At 43.6% G+C, this 15,843-nt stretch overlaps 1 protein-coding gene across 1 annotated transcript; it reads right to left on the reverse strand.

The window, feature by feature from the left end:
* Positions 1-5,026: 5,026 nt before the first annotated feature.
* LOC114270083 (uncharacterized) lies at positions 5,027-13,195 on the reverse strand. Its single transcript, XM_082900785.1, has 3 exons — positions 13,192-13,195; positions 6,067-6,731; positions 5,027-5,988 (listed from the first exon to the last, which is right to left on the reverse strand). The coding sequence occupies exons 1-3, from the start codon at positions 13,193-13,195 to the stop codon at positions 5,359-5,361; spliced, it is 1,299 nt and encodes a 432-aa protein (XP_082756911.1). The 3' UTR covers positions 5,027-5,358.
* Positions 13,196-15,843: the final 2,648 nt, after the last annotated feature.

A 15,843-nucleotide genomic window follows, 5' to 3' on the forward strand; every position in this document is an offset into this window, starting at 1 on the left:
AAGAGGGGGAAGACAGAAGAGAAAGACGTGATAAGTTTCACCTCAAGAGATTTAGAGCGTATCCAGACGCCACACAATGATGCTCTTGTAGTAACACTACGCGTCAAAGAATTTGATGTTAGACGGATCTTGATCGATCAGGGAAGCTCGGTCGAGATCATGTATTATGATGCGTTCAAACAGCTCAAACTCCGTGAGACAGACTTGGCTCCGGCCACTTCGCCACTGGTTGGATTTAACTCGCAGCCAGAGTGGCCATTGGGAAAGATTATCCTGCCGGTCAAAGCGGGATCCGTGGTCAAGCAAGTGGAGTTTTGGGTCCTACAAGTGCCTTCAACGTACAACCTTATCCTTGGAAGAGGATGGCTTCACGCCATGCAAGCCGTAGCATCGACCTACCACCAGGTGATGAGATTCCCCTCGGCTATGGGGGCAATCGAGGAGATTTGGGGTGATCAGGTCATGTCCAAGCAATGCTTCGTGGCGGTCAACGGGAGCCGGGCTGCCAAAGGATTCGTTCAAATGATCGAGGGACCGGAGGACCAGAGTGTCCTGGATGATGTTGGCACCAAAGCCGAGGACAAGGCTGTTGAAGAATTGGTTGAGGTGCGGATTGATGCCGAGCAGCCGGACAGATTCTTCTTGCTCGGTTCAAGTCTCTCGGCCATGGAGAGAACCGAGATGATTGAGTTTTTGATGGCAAATATCGAAGTCTTTGCATGGTCGCCCTACGACATGCCCGGCCTTGACCCAAGTTTTATCTGCCATCACCTCAATGTCTTCCCTGGCGCAAAACCAGTCATCCAGCGAACAAGGAGGTCGGCGCTGCATCACGCCGAGGTAGTAGCAGAGGAGGTAAAAAACTTGCTTGAAGCACGAGCAATACAGGAAGTGCACTACCCTCGGTGGATTTCCAACACGGTGGTGGTGCCTAAGAAGAATGGAAAGTGGCGAGTTTGTGTTGACTACAAGACAGTCAACCGAGCTTGTCCAAAAGACAGCTTCCCTTTGCCGCGCATTGACCAGCTAGTGGATTTGACGGCTGGACACAATCGGCTCAGTTTCTTGGATGCGTACCGCGGCTATCACCAGATTGCCATGCATGGGCCTGACCAAGAAATCACCTCCTTCACGACCCCAAGGGGACTCTTTTGCTATCGAGTTATGCCTTTTGGTTTGAAAAACGCCGGGGCAACCTTTCAGAGGATGGTGACCAAAATGTTTGCTCCTTTGCTCGGTCGGACGATGGAGGCTTATATCGATGATATGGTGGTAAAGAGCCGTCATGAGGCAAACCATTTGTCCGACTTAGCCGAGATGTTCGCCATTCTAAAGAAGCACAAGCTGCGCTTGAACACCTCGAAGTGTGCCTTTGGCGTGGGATCCGGGAAATTTTTGGGATTCTTAGTTACGAACCGAGGCATCGAAGCAGACCCTACTCAGATCAGAGCCGTGCAAGAATTGAAACAACCCAGCTCGGCTAAGGACGTGCAGCATCTGGCCGGGATGGCCGCCGCGCTTAATCGATTTATAAGCCGGTCATCAGATCGCTGCCGCCCTTTCTTTCAAGCTTTGAAGTCAAAGTTCTCATGGGATGACGAGTGTGATCGAGCTTTGGCCGAACTCAAAGATTATTTGTCTTCTCCGCCGCTGTTGGTTACACCAGAGCCCGGTGAGGACCTCTACCTTTACCTTGCTGTCTCCCAGCACGCAGTAAGTGCGGTGTTAGTCCGGGCTGAAGGAATCAAGCACTTCCCAATTTTTTACGTAAGTAAGACCTTGCTGCCGGCTGAGACGAGGTACTTGCCGTTGGAAAAGCTTGCGTTGGCACTGATGATGGCTTCAAGGAAATTGGCACATTATTTTCACGCCCATACCATCGTCGTACTAACCGAGTTCCCCCTCAAGGCCTTGTTTGAGCACGCAGACTTTTCAAGCCGAATATTAAAATGGGCGGTCGAGTTGGGACAGTTCGATGTGAAGTTCCAGCCGCGCACCGCAGTCAAAGCCCAAACCTTGGCCGATTTTGTTGCCGAGTTCTCACCTGGCACTCATCCGGTATGCCCGGTCGACATTGCCGAGGCAGATGACGAGACACCCACAATGCCAACCGAGGAAATACCAGCTGCAGAAGGTCGCGCCGTGGAGTTAGCGCGCACCTCCGAAGTTCCCTCAATTTGCACGGTCATACTACCCGGCGATGCGATGACGGAGTTGTGTATCACCAACACATCCACTCTGTCCGGTACCGCATCACCAAGGGGGGAAGGAATGGTTCCACACAGCTCAGAACTTGATGACTCGCCTACGGACTTGGGCACTCTGAACCAACTCGCTGAATCCGGTGTCGAATCATCAAAGGGGGGAGGAATGGTTCCAGACAGCTCAGAACCTGCGGCCGGCTTCACACCGCAACCTGGTGATTCGCCTACGGACTTGAGCATTACGGACCAACTTGTTGAGTCCGGTGTCGAATCACCAAGGGGCATTGAATTTGAACCGGTCAACACCAAACTTGGCACCGCACAGCCGAGCAGTTGTGATCCCATTCCCCTTCGCAACTCTCAGGACCCATCTGACTGCTGGAAGCTTTTTGTAGGGGACATGTGGAAGTTTTTTGTTGATGGAGCGTCCAACCGTCATGGCGCCGGCCTAGGTATTGTTCTCATCTCCCCGGACGGCCTAACCATTGAGCATTCTATCACACTCGGCTTCCCGGCGTCTAACAACGAGGCTGAGTACGAGGCGCTTCTTGCCGGGCTCAAAAGCGCAATTCAAATGCAGGCTGCCGAGCTTCTGGTATATAGTGATTCCCAGCTTGTGGTCAACCAAGTTTCAGGGATTTATGAAGCGAAGGACGACAGGATGGCGAAATACCAAGCTCTGGTCAGGGACCATATCAAGCAGTTTGAGGCAATCCGAGTTCAACGGATTGGCCGAGAAGAAAACAGCCGGGCTGATGAACTCGCCGGCCTCGCTTCCATGGTCAATCGTACGTCTCCAAACCCTTTGTTGATTGACTTTCTTCCGCGGCCGAGCATTGAAAACACCGGGCAGACGGATGTACTCTGCGCCGAGCTATGCCCTTCATGGATGGACCCCTTGATCTTGTTCCTCAGAGACCGGATTCTTCCAACAGACAAGAAAGAAGCGCACAAAATCCGGGTGAAGTCAGAGCGGTTTTGGCTCTCTCCATCTGGCGCGTTGTATAAGAAATCCTTCACCGGTCCTTATCTCAAGTGCGTGCATCCGAACAGTGTGGAGGACTTCTTGTTTGAAATTCATGAAGGCATTTGTGGCAGCCACATCGGGGGCAGGTCCTTGGCCTACCGAGCTATTTCGCAGGGATACTGGTGGCCGTGCATGCAGGCCGACGCGCAAAAATATGTCCGCAAGTGCGAGAAATGCCAGAAATTCGCCCATCAGATCCACCAGCCTGCCAGGGAACTTCTTCCCCTCACCAGTCCTTGGCCTTTCGCTATGTGGGGGCTAGATATAGTGGGACCGTTGCCAACGGCACCGGGCAACCGGAAATTCTTCATCGCGGCCACAGATTACTTCACAAAGTGGGTTGAAGCTGAGCCCTTGGCAACCATCAAAGAGAAAGACGTGAAGCGATTTGTCTGGCAGAACATTGTCACGCGGTTTGGTGTCCCCAAGATTTTGATCTCTGACAACGGCACCTAGTTTGACGGTCGCCTATTCAGAGGATTTTGTGAAGATCTGAAGATAGAATTCTACAACTCCACCCCGGCTTACCCGCAGTCCAATGGTCAAGCCGAAGCATCAAACAAGACTATACTGGATGGGTTGAAGAAACGGTTGGAAAAGGCTAAGGGCAAGTGGGCTGAAGAATTACCGAGCGTTCTTTGGGCTTACCGAACAACCCCGCGACGTTCTACCGGGGAAACTCCATTTGCCCTGGCTTATGGCATGGAGGCGGTCATACCCTTGGAAGTTGAAATGCCCACCCTCAGAACTGAGAGTTTTGAGCCCGAACTAAATGCCGAGGCTATTGCCTTGGAGTTGGATCTAACGGAAGAGCGCCGGGAGAAAGCCCTCATCCATGTTGCCGCTTACCAACAAGAGCTCTCCAAGAAGTATAACAAGACAGTGCACCCCAGACCGTTCAAAGTTGGGGATTGGGTTTTGAGGAAGATTATGGGCAACACCCTGGTGCCAGGAGAAGGCAAACTAGGGGCAAATTGGGAAGGACCCTACAAGATCACTGGTCTGGCAGGCAAGGGGGCTTACCACTTGGAGGATCTAGAGGGAAGAGCCATACCCCGGCCATGGAATGCGGCCAACTTGAAATTGTATTATTTTTAAGCTTTTTACTTTCCTCTTTTTGTAAAGCAATTTTTTGGCTTAAAAAGCAGAATGTAATTCGTTTTGTCAAATTGTAGAAGTCATTTTGCATTAGCACTTGGATTGTTCTTTCAATGCTTAAAACCGAAATAATGTACCCCGGTTGGAAGAGTTGGTGTTTTGTCCAACTTCGGATCCCCAACCGAGATGGTGTACTCCGGTTGGAAGAGTTGGTGTCTTGTCCAACTTTGGCTTCCCAACCAAGCTGGCGTATTCCGATTGGAAGAGTTGGTGTTTTGTCCAACTTAGGATCCCCAACCGAGATGATGTACTCCGGTTGGAAGAGTTGGTGATTTGTCCAACTTAAAATTCCCAACCGAGATGATGTACTCCGGTTGGAAGAGTTGGTGATTTGTCCAACTTAAAATTCCCAACCGAGATGGTGTATTCCGGTTGGAAGAGTTGGTGTTTTGTCCAACTTAGGATTCCCAACCGAGATGGCGTATTCCGGTTGGAAGAGTTGGTGTTTTGTCCAACTTAGGATCCCCAATCGAGATGATGTACTCCGGTTGGAAGAGTTGGTGATTTCAACTTAAAATTCCCAACCGAGATGGTGTATTCCGGTTGGAAGAGTAGGTGTTCTGTCCAACTTGGGATTCCCAACCGTGATGAAGTACTCCGGTTGGAAGAATTGGCGTTTTTGTCCAACATAGGATAACCAACCGAGATGTTATACTCCGGTTGGAAGTGTTGATTTGTCCGATTGTGTTACATCCGAGGTGATTATTTCGGTTCATGTGTTTGTCTTGTTCTGCTGAAGTGCTTCGACCGTGTTATGTACTCCGGTCGACAAAGTGTTCAAGCTATGAGTTATACCGAGATGTCTTGCTGAAGACAGAACTGATTACAGCCGTGCAAACACTTTGCAAAAATTTGAAATTTTCATTGATAAGGAATTCATTACAAAAGGTGGGGACCAAGCCCGGTTACATCAGCAGTGTTGAAAGCAAAAACAAAAAAAAAAATATACAAAAACAAGGGAAAAGAAACCTAAACTAAGGGGGAAAGATTGGTGAACTCATCCTCGGCAGCATCAGCATCAAGGTCAATAGCTTGGCCTGCTTCTTGGGCGCCGGGCTCATCGTTGCCGGGCTGTTCGGGCACCTCGGCCTCTTCTTCCTCAGAATCTGTGTCATCCTCTCCATCTTCAAGTCCTTCCTCGGCCTCCGCTTGAAGCGCACTGAATACATCATTTGCATATGGCACGAGGTAGACCGGTAGTGAAGCTTTGGGAGGATTGGCAAAAACGTCGGTGTCAGAGCCCTGGCCGAGGTGTTCACAGGCAGACTTCCAACCGGCCTTGAAGTAGATGTCTTGTGTTGCAAACACCTGCTTCTTATAGCTCTCCTCGGCCTCGTTGAACCCGGCCTTGTTGGCAGCCCGGCAAGCCTTCTTCTTCGCCTTCTTCAAAGCGTCAACCTCGGCCTGAAGCTCACTTTGTTTTTTCTCGGCTGCGTCCAGCTGACCGAGCAGTCTATTATTGTCATGGTTGGCCATTTCGAGAGAAGCTTTAGCCCGGCCGAGCTTGGCTTGAAGGCTTTCAACATGGCTGGCAGTGTCGTTGGCTTTCTGCCTAAGCCGGTGGATGCGCTCCAAGACCAAATGTTGTTTTTGAATGGCCTGCACAAAAGAAGCAAAGTACATCAGAAAGGGGACCGAGCAAACACTTGTGAAATGTTAAAAAGAACGCCGACTTACCCTGGCCATCGACTTCACGGAAGATTTTACCAGCCGGGTGTCAGGGACGTGGTCACTGCCTACCACGTCGCCCGGTAGGAGAAATGCTTTGGAGAGATCGAAGGCAAGCAAATGTTCTTTGTCTGCCTTGATCGATGCAGTCGCCGGGATGTCCTGTCCCCGGTGCTTCAGCTGAGGACGCCAAGCGGGCACGGGAGCCGGAGTTTCAGCAGGATGTTCGGTTGTCAGCTCGGTGACAAGCTCGGCGGAGGGATCTGCCCTTGGTCTTTTTCCAGCCCGGCGCGCTTCTCTGGCGGATTGCACGGCAGCTGGAGCTGGAGAAGCAAGGGCTACGACGGCTGCACTCGATTGACCGGCAGCCGGGGAACGGGTGGTGACGCTCGGTATCTCGGCTGAGGTCGCGGTTAGAAGGTTTTTGATCCGAGATCTTTTGGCCATTTCTTGCTCGTCGGTTAACCGGATTAATGGGACGTCTGGTAGGGTTGGATCTGGAGGTGGCGAAGGAGCTCTGAGGAAGTCAGTTACTCTACTCCGGCGCGGAGCAGAATATCTGTAAGTCGGTGTGTAGCCGAGCAATTCGTTGCAGTCTCGGTGACGGTACCTAAGCACGGCCCGAATTGCCTTGACGTTGGGGAATTGGTAGTTGGCTTGCAAGGCTTGGATAGCTGCAAAAGAAACAGGGAAACCGGTTAGTAAAGCTAAAGAATAAAGTTAACCGAGCAAGTTTGAGTGGCTTACATGAAGAACCGAAGTCCTTTCTTATGAACCAGCCCGGCACCTCGGCTGTTTCGTAGTTGCCGGACACCCAGAAGAAATCATCATCGTGCATGTCTTTGTCCGGGGTGCCGGTTACGATTTTTTCCTTACCCGGTCTTATTTTCAAGTAGTAAGCCAGGCCGTCACCGGTGTGGCCCATTGTGTATTGCCTTAATATCTCGGCTAGGCCTAAGTTGGTGCCTAGCCGTTGGTTCAATTCGTGTACGCCGTTGATTATTCTATGTGTTGGTGGACACCTGTGTGGGTGCCAGCCCGGTTCGGCGGAGGAACTCGGTTATGAGAGGGTTGAGTGGGAAACGAAGACCCCCTTCAACGATGGATAGCACGGTGAAGGGGCATTCCTCCCTACCCCAAGGCGTGGTCTCTTCTTCGGCCAGCTCGAGATGGACGTCGGCCGGGACGCCGTAGTCCTCTCTGAAAGCGGCTAGCGCGGCCGGAGTATCCACAAGGAAGCGGAACTTCCCCATTTGTGGCCGACTTACTATAGCCCGGTTGATGGGTTGGGCACGGTGGTAATTGGCTGCAGCTCGGTCCTGAGAGGTTCAGGAATGGCAGTGGTCCCCTTGGACTCTGCAGGAAAAGGATGGCAAGTGTAAGTGAGCGCGGTTTCGCATTAGGAGCTAGACTTCAGCTCGGTCGGTAAGGGTGCCAAGCCACCTCGGTTGACTAATTAAAGAGCTCGGTCGCCCAAGCAGACCTAATTTTAGCCCGGTTAAGCGATCGAGTAATTGGGTCATCTCGGTTTGTGCCGAGGTTATTACAAACATGTTGTTTGCCCGGTTTGGTTGATTTTTTGGATCAAAAGAAGGCCCAGAGCCCGGTTCACCCCAGTTCTTCAGCGTTCTTCAGGGAGACGAAGAACGCCAAGAATAGTGGGAGGTTTGTGACGTTTTCAATGATCAATGCCCTAAAAGCTACGTTTTTGTGCCCTAATGTGTATAAAATGAAAGAAAATAACAACTAGGGGGATCGAAAACCTTACCTTTGGAGGATGGGGGCTGTTCTTCCAAGAATGAGAAATGACAGTCGAAGATAGAGGAGAGGGCTTGAGCTCTGGATCGTCAGATGGTAGAAAGGCAGTAAGGAGGAATGGCGTAGGAAGACCGTGTGTATATAAGAGTGAAAGGCCGCCCAAATTCAAATTCTGGCAAAAACGGCGGGTTGGCTGCCCGATGACCAATGGCAGACCGCCACGTGTCACCATTTATGGCTTTGGCAGGACTGAAGCGACGGGTTGAAAAGACGAAGAGCCAACCGAGCTACTTTCAACGAGAATAGGTCAGCCGAGGAATATAACCGGTCAAATCTGCGGACAATTGCGTCAACTAGCTCGGTCGAAGCTTGGCATCTTGACGACCGGAGAAACGTTATCTCGGACGAGGTGAATAATCCCAGTCACGCTTCCGCGGACGGAATTAAGGGGCAATTGAGAGGGTGATTTATGCTCCGGCGTTGGGCCGAGGTATAAACCGAACAGGTTGGGGGCCCAGCAGAGCATTGGGCCGAGATGATCGACTGTTCACCCGGAGATGGGCTACCAGAACTTGGGCCGGGCAGAGTTTGGACTGTGTGCTGCCCCGAACCGTGCAGAAGGTGCTCGGCCAGGAAGTGACCGGTCAGACCGGGATGCTCGGTCCGAGGATTGTCGAGATCAGACAGACCGAGAGGCCGGCGCTCGGAAAGGCGCGGTCAGCCGAGGTAGTTGACTGACCGGCGAGAAGACCGGCCAAAGGAGGAGCCCGGGCTAAGCTTTGCCGAGATGCCGCCTAGCCCGGTCCTGCATTCGGTTATCCGGTCGGGCGCTTAAGGTATGAAGCATGGTATGACCGAGGTAGGGCAGCTCGGCTGCCGAGTTCCAGCTATGCTGGCAGGCAGTTGAGAGCAGGTAATGAACGGCATGGTTTATGCTGACAGATGGGATAGCAGAGCCACGTGTCAGGAGATGACAGGGAGTAGATATGGGGCACAGAAGGTATATAAGCACGTCTGCGCCCCCCATACGCGACAGACGAACACACTGTAAGAAAATCCTTACACTCAAACACTCTCTCCCTTCTCTCTATTCCCTCTAAGGTGTGTGCTAACTTGACCGTCGGAGGGTTTTTCCGGCCACACACCGCCGGGTAGCTCACCCTTATTGACTCGCAGGTGATCGGACATCGACGGAGCTCGGAAGAAAGGAATACGGGCACGCCGGAATATTTGCTCCCCGTACAGTACTTATAATTATAATTTTAAAATTTTTGGTAGTTTTGATTTGTGAAAGTTGCGAAAAAAAAGTTTGAATTTTGGTAAGAAATATGATATGGCAACGGAGTGGTTTTGTCAAACTTTGAGCTAATTTGGCTCAAGGTTTGGCTTGCCATTTTTTGGCAATGGTTTTGGCTCACTATTGGAGTGTTTTTGGAAGATCTAGCTATTTTTTTGGCTTTGACAACTCATTTGACTTAAGAGGGTAAATTACAATAACTCTGGAAGTTTGGAGTAAATACAAGAAATCTTAAAAGTCTGGTATAATTACATTGAGTCTATTAAGATTTTATGTCCTACACAATTGGCCCTCTTGATTAGTATTTCATATGAATAGAAAAATGACATTGTTATACCTTTTATATTCAAATATATATTTTACCTTTTTATTTTTATATTTTCACACTATTTGTATTAATTCTAGTTCCTTCAACTTTACTGAAAGAGAAGTTGATATAAATATGTCAAAATTACAAAGTTTGTTATATTTTTTTTCAAATCTCACAAGTCATTGTAATTTACCCTTATAAATATTATTATAAACGTATATAATACATTTTACATTATTATATACATATATAATGTCAATACATCTGAGCTTTATCAAACTGAACTCTTTCTAACTCGAGCTCGACTAGTTTCATTTTCTACCACTACCATACTACCAATTTAACCGACTTCATTTAATAAGATTTAAAACTTAATTTGATTTGATTTAGTTACCGTACTACCAATTTGCTCTACCACATTCATCTTAAAGTCATGTTCCACCACTACTACAAGTGTCAATATATTTTCAATTGCTCCAAAGTCTTCCAAACTTCAAAAGCATAAAAAATTGGTGGCTTTCACTCTCTCCCTACGTGGCATGTCACTTTTTGCTCACAGCAAAAATTGTAGTGGAGCTCATGATGTACTTCAAGACCATGTCAAGTCACAAGTTGGTTTGCTTTCGCTAGAATGAAAAAGTTGATGAATAACCTAAAGTCTTTGGATAGAATTGTAAATTCAAATTGTAAGTAATTTTTTTTAGTAGTATGTTCGGAGTTACTTGATACATGTAGTTAACGACTAACTTTAATGTATTCAAGACTTACTCGAGGGAATGAGTTTAAAATCGCCTAACCTTAGAGATGTTCCACATACACACACACACACAAAAAGGGGTTTTTCTTCTACAATGATTTAAGACCCCTATTGCCAACAATTCAGAGCTTTGATATGGTTTCCTCCCTACATTGCATGTGAAACTGACAACCCATATAATGGGGAGTCTTTGTTTGTGCCTGTTGATGTCATTTTCTAATCCTAAAATTCATTTTCGGAATGTTTGGGAAATGAAAAGCAAATCCATTGTTTCAGAAAAAAAATTGTCTACTTTCCACTATTAACAAGTTCTCTTATGCTGTGTTAGGTTGGAGGATTTAGGGAGGGATTTGGAAAGGAAAACGGAAAAAGTAGGTGAAATGTGAATAAAACATGCCTATATTTCACCTAGTTTCACACACCTTTTCCCTTTCCCTTTTCAAATCTCTCTCCAAATCCCCCAACCAAACACAGCATTAATGAAAAGCAAATCCATTGTTTTAGAATATTCCCATAAAAGTTGTATCAATTGTTCTTGTATGGCATTAGTTGAAGCATGTACCTCCCCATATTGCTACTTATTTTGTGCACTCAAATGTGAATCCTTATGATTTTTTGTTTTCTACAAATAGTTTCCCACAATATGCAATATTGCAAAAATAAAAACCTACTTAGTTTTTAACCATATAATTGAGTACACTAATGTGACCTTCAATTATGCTTCTCTTTGTTTATGTTCTATTACTAAAACCCTTGTACTTCTTTTGTAAGTAATGAAGCTCTTTCTCTTCTCCAAATAAATAAAGAATTGTACACTATGCATTATTTTCTTTTTATTTTTCTGTACGAAATGCACTCTTCATTATATAATATATATTGAGAATTTCGAAACATGATACAACCAACATTCTATTTAAGTACAATTCTTTTTTAAGTTGTGGTGCAAAACTTCTTCTTCTACTACTTTTTCTTGTACTTCAATTATATGATATATTGAGAATTTCAAAACATGATTATACAACTAACATTGTCTTAACTATAAGAAAATGTTAGGTACAATTCTTACTTTGAGATTCTACTTGTACTTCTTTTCTATAAGTAACAAAGTTCTTTCTCCTTCTGAAACAAACAAATAAATATATATAAAATGCTAACTATTTTTGAAAAAGTTAATGGTTATGAATTTTTTTAATTTGAAATTATGTTCTCCACACTTAATATACAATATAATAAAATTTCAAGACATGAATGTATGGTTAACAATGTATTGTATCTAATACGGATATATAAATTTGAAGTACAGTGGATCTCATATTCAAGATTAATTTTTTAAAAAAATGAAAAAAAGAAAAAAGATTAAGACAAAGCAAATCAAGTTGCCACATATGGATGCTATGAAGCACGAGTACTCCAAAAATATTGCCGTACGAGTACCAGGTGTGGATATGCGTACCGAAACTACAAACAAAAAGCACTTTTGGGGACTAAAATTACATTTTTCGTCGCTGAAAGTAGTACAATTGGCGACTAAAATGGAATTAGTCGCCAAAATTGATAACTTTTGCCGACTAAAAGAGTTTAGTTGCCAAATATGAGGGTATTAGCGACTAGAAGGCAGTTTAGTTGCCGAATATAGGGGTTTTAGCGACTAAGGTTGTTTAGTAGCCAAAAGTCACGGTTTTTGGTGACTAAAAATGATTTAGTAGCCAAAAGTGACGGTTTTGGCGACTAAATACAGTTTAGTCACTGAAAGTGAAGCTTTTTGGCTAAAAAAAAAAAATTAATAGCTAAAAACAGTCCATTGCCGACTAAAATTCAGTTTAGTAGCCAAAAGGGACGTTTTTGGTGACTAAAAACAGGTTTAGTCGCCAAAACTGCTTATTTCTAGGCGGAACTTAATTTTTTAGCGACTAAATAATAATTAGTAGCCAAAAATGATAGAATTGGCGACTAAAAATTTAATTTAGTCGCCAAAAGTGGCCTAAATTTTTTTAAGTAAATAATTTATTTTTTACATAAATTATATTGAATTAAAAAAATTATATTTATATATATTATTTTGTATTAATACCGGTTAATATACTATATAAATAATATATATTGCATATATATTCATGTGATGTTGTAGTGGCATAGTGGAGGGAGTGTGTTGCAAAAAGGTTCGGAATGTGGGACGGTTGGGGTTCGAAACTTAGAAAAAGCAAAAAAAAGTGGGTTTTTTTTTTTTTCGACGACACCTTTTTAGTCGCCAAAAGTCTTTATTTTGGCGACTAAACAGTGTAGTCGGTGATTGAGTGAGTATTGACAACTAAATTATTAGTTGGTAAATGTATGATTTTCAAAAGTGTAAAACACTATTGGCGACTAAAATTTTGGTCGCTAAAGACTTTTATTTTGGCGACTAAAAAAGTTTTAGTCGCCAATATCTCCGCTGACCACATATACGCAACAAATGTGGCGACTAAAAAATTTTGTCGGGGAAAGTAAAATTTCGACTTTCGGCGACTAAAAACGGACTTTTGGCGACTAAAAATTTAGTCGCAAAAAGTATTTTTTTTTGTACTGCGGTATGATGGTACACGTACTGGGTATGCCGAATACATACCGGGTATGACAAATACATTTCGGCATGTCATGGATATGGCATGGGTATGGCGAGGTGTTTTTTTTTTTTTTGGGAGCTATTAAAATTTATTGCAACCTTTATTATTCTTCTTTCAATTTTAAAAATATTAAGTAATTTATTTCCAACATCCTTTACTCATGAGTCATAGTTTTGCTTTCTTTTACATCCTGTTTTAGATAATCAAAAAAAAAAAAAAAAAAAAAAAAATCATATAACTTTTTAGACAAGTTGCTCTTCTTTTAGTTTTGATATTGAAACTTTGATTTGTATGTTGAATGTTTAGCTATAGATTTGAAAAAACAATTAAAAAAAAAATTGACGTATCCCAACCGTATCCGTATTTTACTTTTTAAAAAATTTACCATTTCAATATATTTGTATCATACCCATATTCGTATCTGTACCCTCACCCGTGCTTCATAGTGTGGATGACAGCATTGGAGGGGATATTTGTGGATTTATGTTTGTTGGTTGCAGGAGCTTGGTCTCACCATTAATTTACACTTAGTTTGGATGAGAAATCATTTTGGTTTAATATATTGACTTCTCATTATTGTATTTCACGCATAGTATATATAAAAAAGAAAGTGAGAATTGGTCCATGCAGCATCTTTACGAAGGGAGAGAATATCACAAGTGGGGCGGCAATAATATGCTGCAAATGAACGTCCTCTCCGCTGGGACCAAATATGAGAGACAGAGGGAGATTTTTTATTCTTTATTTTTCATTTGGTTGGATTTTCATATTTTATTTTCAAAAAAGAAAAGCATTGAAAAGTTTGAAAACACTAAACACTTTTGTTATTGTGAGAAAGTAGTTTCTGAAATTTCGATATGCTTTTTGGTGTTTTCTAAACCAAACAAATTTGTGTTTGTTGAAAAATAAAAATAGAAAATAGATTATGAAAACACACAAGCATTACATTTTTTTTGGTATAGTACTATAGTAGTAATAATAATTATAAATTGTAACATGCTAATATCGGAACATACGATATGAGATTTTATCCCCTTATCAAAATACTTATCTCTTTGTTATATGATGAGTCTCTTTAGCTTAATTATTTGGTAGAAAATTAATTTACAACAGAATGAGAGAGGATCTAGTCTCCATAAATATAAATCTAGATAATAATTATAATGAGGTGGGAGGATAGACTAAAATTAGATGTGTTGGCAAGAGGATAGGCTGCTCTAGGAGGGATAAAGGTATGAGGGATTTCAACAATTTCATTGAGCCATGTGAATTTTCAGATATCCTCTGTTGGGTAGGAAGTTCACTTGGTGCAATGCACAAGAGGGAGATAAGTGGAGTAAGATAGATAGATTTTTAAAATATTCCTCTGTAATAAAAAAGAGAATATAGTGGGATTGTCAGATTTTATGCCTACAAGTCTAGTGGGCTCAGTTTACAAGGTTCTATCTAAGGTGTTATCAAATAGACTAAGGAGTGTTTTGCCAAAAAACAATCAGTGAGGCTCAATCTACTTTCTTAAGTGACAGGAATATTTTGAATGGAGTCTTAATAGCAAATGAGGTGGTTGATGGGTGGAATAAGGCAAAGAGGAAGGGGGTGATAGTAAAGCTTGATTTTGAAAAGGCCTATGATTCAGTCAATTGGGAGTTCCTATTCTCAATGTTATCAAGTTTTGGTTTTGGTGATAGATGGATAGGTTGGATAAGAGAATGTGTTACATTAGCAAGGGTATCAATCCTTGCGAATGGCTCTACCACTGAAGAATTCCGTCCCCAAAAAGAGTTAAGGCAAGGTGACCCTCTTTCCCTTTTCTTATTCAATATAGTGGCAAATGGTCTAAATGTCCTTCTGTCTAGAGCTCTAGATCAGAGTTTAATTAAGGGTGTAAGGGTTGGGGCTAATGGTGTACTTGTGTTTCATTTGCAGTTTGCTGATGATTCTATTTTATTCTGTGAAGTTGATGTACAGGAAGTAGTGAATATCAAGAGAATCCTAAGATGTTTTGAACTTGTATCTGGGTTGAAAATAAATTATTATAAGAGTATGGTATGTGGGGTAGGTGTGGAAGAAGAGATCCTGATAGAATTTTGCTGGTATACTTAACTGTAAGGCTGGCTCATTACCATTGAATTATCTTGGGCTCCCATTGAGGGCAAATCCTAGTAGGAGGAGGACTTGGAAACCGGTCTTTGATAAAGTTAAAGCGAGGTTAGTGAGTTGGAAGAGGAGGTTGTTGTCATTCGCTGGTAGGTTGACTTTGATTAAATTGGTCCTATCATGCTTACCTAATTACTACTTATCTTTGTTTAGAATGCCTGAAGGGGTAGCCAAGGATTTTGATAGATTACAAGCTACATTCCTTTGGGGAGGTTCTAATCTCAAAAGAAAAATTCACTTAGTTAAATGGGAGGAGGTGACTAGAAGTATTGATCAAGGAGGTTTGGGGATTAGAAAGGTCAAAATTGCTAATTCTTGCTTGTTACTCAAATGGTGGTGGAGATTTGCTTCTGAGACAAATGTGCTGTGGAGAAGAGTGATTTGTAGTAAGTATAAATTTGAGGAGTGCACCTGGTTACCTATTATTGGGACCAATTCTTAGCAGTCAAGATTATTGATTGATATTAGTTTAGTGGCTAACCAGCACCCTTTTCCAGAGGAGTGCTTTCGAAATAATTTTAAATTAAGGATGAGAGATGGTTGTAGGGTCAGATTTTGGGAGGATGTGTGGTGTAACTCCCATTGTTTAAAAATAGAGTTCCCAAGATTGTATAGCTTATCAAAGGAAAAGAGGGGTTCACTTCATCTGTTTGCAGTTTTAAAAGAAACCTCAGGGGAATGGAGAATTTTGCCTAGAAGAGAGTTGTTTGAATGGGAAATGGTAGAATTGCAGAATTTATTCTCTATTCTCTCAACTGGTCCTTCAGTAAGCCTGGATAGAACTGATTACCCAAAGTGGACAGCTGCAACATCAGGTATTTTTTCGGTATCTTCTTTGTACAAGCTTTGCACACTGGAAGATGGAAATTACCTTAAGGTTAGTAGGTTGCTATGAAGTAAAGTC

The sequence above is a fragment of the Camellia sinensis genome, chromosome 13 (genome assembly GCF_055761805.1).
Source record: "Camellia sinensis isolate YWXY chromosome 13, ASM5576180v1, whole genome shotgun sequence".
NCBI classification, from domain to species: Eukaryota; Viridiplantae; Streptophyta; class Magnoliopsida; order Ericales; family Theaceae; genus Camellia; species Camellia sinensis.